The 1,955-nt window shown below is 36.0% G+C and overlaps 1 protein-coding gene across 1 annotated transcript in view; it reads left to right on the top strand. All coding sequences in view use genetic code 11, as the record gives it.

Moving 5' to 3' along the window:
• Positions 1–1,955, top strand: part of EGR_04960 (hypothetical protein) — a gene marked incomplete at both ends in the record, with an annotated part of 5,612 nt that overhangs the window by 2,942 nt on the left and 715 nt on the right. The window contains 2 exons of the mRNA XM_024494209.1: positions 611–761; positions 1,342–1,423. Of these exons, the coding sequence (XP_024351446.1) occupies positions 611–761; positions 1,342–1,423 (233 nt within the window). The remainder of the gene's footprint in view (positions 1–610; positions 762–1,341; positions 1,424–1,955) is intronic.

Raw genomic sequence — 1,955 nt, 5'->3', positions numbered from 1 at the left:
GAAATCAGATTCGCACTTTTTATGGTCAGTTGACTGAAACAAAATGTTGCCCTCACAAGTCACTTTATAATATGATGTTTAAATTGACATTGCGATGTCATTTACGAAAGTGTCAAGACCCTAGTTTCCAGGATGTGTCCAATATCCTTCTTCTCAAACATACATGACTGAAACCTCCATGCACCCTAGTTCAACTCGGAGGTGTGTGAATAAACTTGTGCATGAAAATTACCTGAAGCAGATTTGCGAGTCAGAAGTACCCACCCTCTTGATGAACTGACTCGCCACAAATCGTTATGTCACATATCGCCAAACCCTACTCGTAGAAAGACCTTAAATCCTCGGTCTTATTCTCATTCTCCGTATCATCCCAGTTATATTTTGTTAAGGGATAATCACCACCTATTTTGGCAATAGTCAATCTCATTGTCACACAAAAATAGGAGGAACAGCTCAAAACAAAGCCAATAGGAATGGGCTTATAGAGACGAAGCGCAATACACTAGACGATGAGCCGATTGACACAAGCCATACAAATTCACATTAATTTGCCAATGACTTACATCATAATCCACTTTTGTTAATTTTTACTTTATTTACTCAATTTTAGTGCAATTTTATGGTATATAATGGACCTTTTGCACCTTGTTTGGTTCAAAATAACATTACATCAAAATCTATTAAAAATTGACATTATATCATCGAATGTAAATTTTGTGTTCATTATTCAAGTAAAATTGTTCCTTATTCTATTAGTCCTAGTAAAAGGTGATATTCACTTTTGAGCAGAAGCAAATATAAGTTTTCAAAAGAGGTATTCACGTACCTTTGCAATCTAGGAATCCAAATCATGTCTCATCTCAGGTTCTCCCTGAGATGCGACGTGCTGATGAATGAGGGCACGTGCTAAATCATTAAATCTCACAAAGTGTATCTTTAAGGCAGTAAGGAAGAGCATGCATTATCTACCTGTGTGGTTTGAGGTCTCCTTTTAGGCTGGTTTAGTAGTACGAGGAATGAGATCTTGTGCTATAAAGTCGATTTTTCTTAATCCTGATCAACCACTTCCGTTTGCCTTTAAAGAAGAGGTTTTATGGCGCACGCTTAGATGTACCGAGTGGACATATTTCATCCTTCAGTCATTTCTGGTCACTTAGTAAGGAAAAATAATTGAATGTGTCTTTGAAATGACGGGGATTTCATTTGCTTTGCTCGCTTATTTTTGCTTAAGTTTAATAAAACTTGTTAAAGAATGAGGATTTTTACAAAGCATGCAGGAAGCAAATGCATTTTCCTTAAAATTGGTTTCTACATGAGTCAAAGCGCCTATTTTTTCTTTAGGAAGATGGAAAAGATTTAGAAAGGCTTGGAGTTAATCTAAATGTTAATAATTTAATGGATGTAGAATGCAGACTCCAAACAGGTTTCTAAAAGGGAAAGTGATGCTTCAGATACTCGCTTCGGATCATTTAGCCATCAGCCTCTTGACACTTCAAAATTCCCTTTTTAGCTAAATAACTCAACTTCAAAAACAATTAAGTGACTGTGTTAAAGGTTAGGGCTCTATAAAAGTATTAAGTTTATATGATTAAGTGAAATGCTTATTTCTGGTTTGACTTAAAAATATTCTTTATTTCTGAAGACTTTTTATGGAGAAATCAGCAGACACTATTATTTTGCTTAAAATCATCCACTATTGAAATGCTTTCATACCTCAAAATAGACTTAAAAGTCGGCCTTTCTCTCCTCTTGCAACCAACTGTCCATTTTCCATGATTCGCAAACCTCGAAAAGTGTCAAACAGCAGACGAGAAACGGAAAGCCTCCAATTGCGGAGTTTTATTTACCCTGTGTATTTTCATGCATACCCCAAATTATCTCAACGTAAGTTATCAATTATCCAAGTGATGAGGTCCTGTCACTGAGTGAAAGATGGGTCCAAAGAGGAGAGAATG

The sequence above is a fragment of the Echinococcus granulosus genome (assembly GCF_000524195.1).
Source record: "Echinococcus granulosus chromosome Unknown EG_S00033, whole genome shotgun sequence".
NCBI lineage: Eukaryota > Metazoa > Platyhelminthes > Cestoda > Cyclophyllidea > Taeniidae > Echinococcus > Echinococcus granulosus.
The sequence above is the reverse complement of the archived record's forward strand: the minus strand, read 5'-3'. Positions and strand labels throughout refer to the sequence as shown.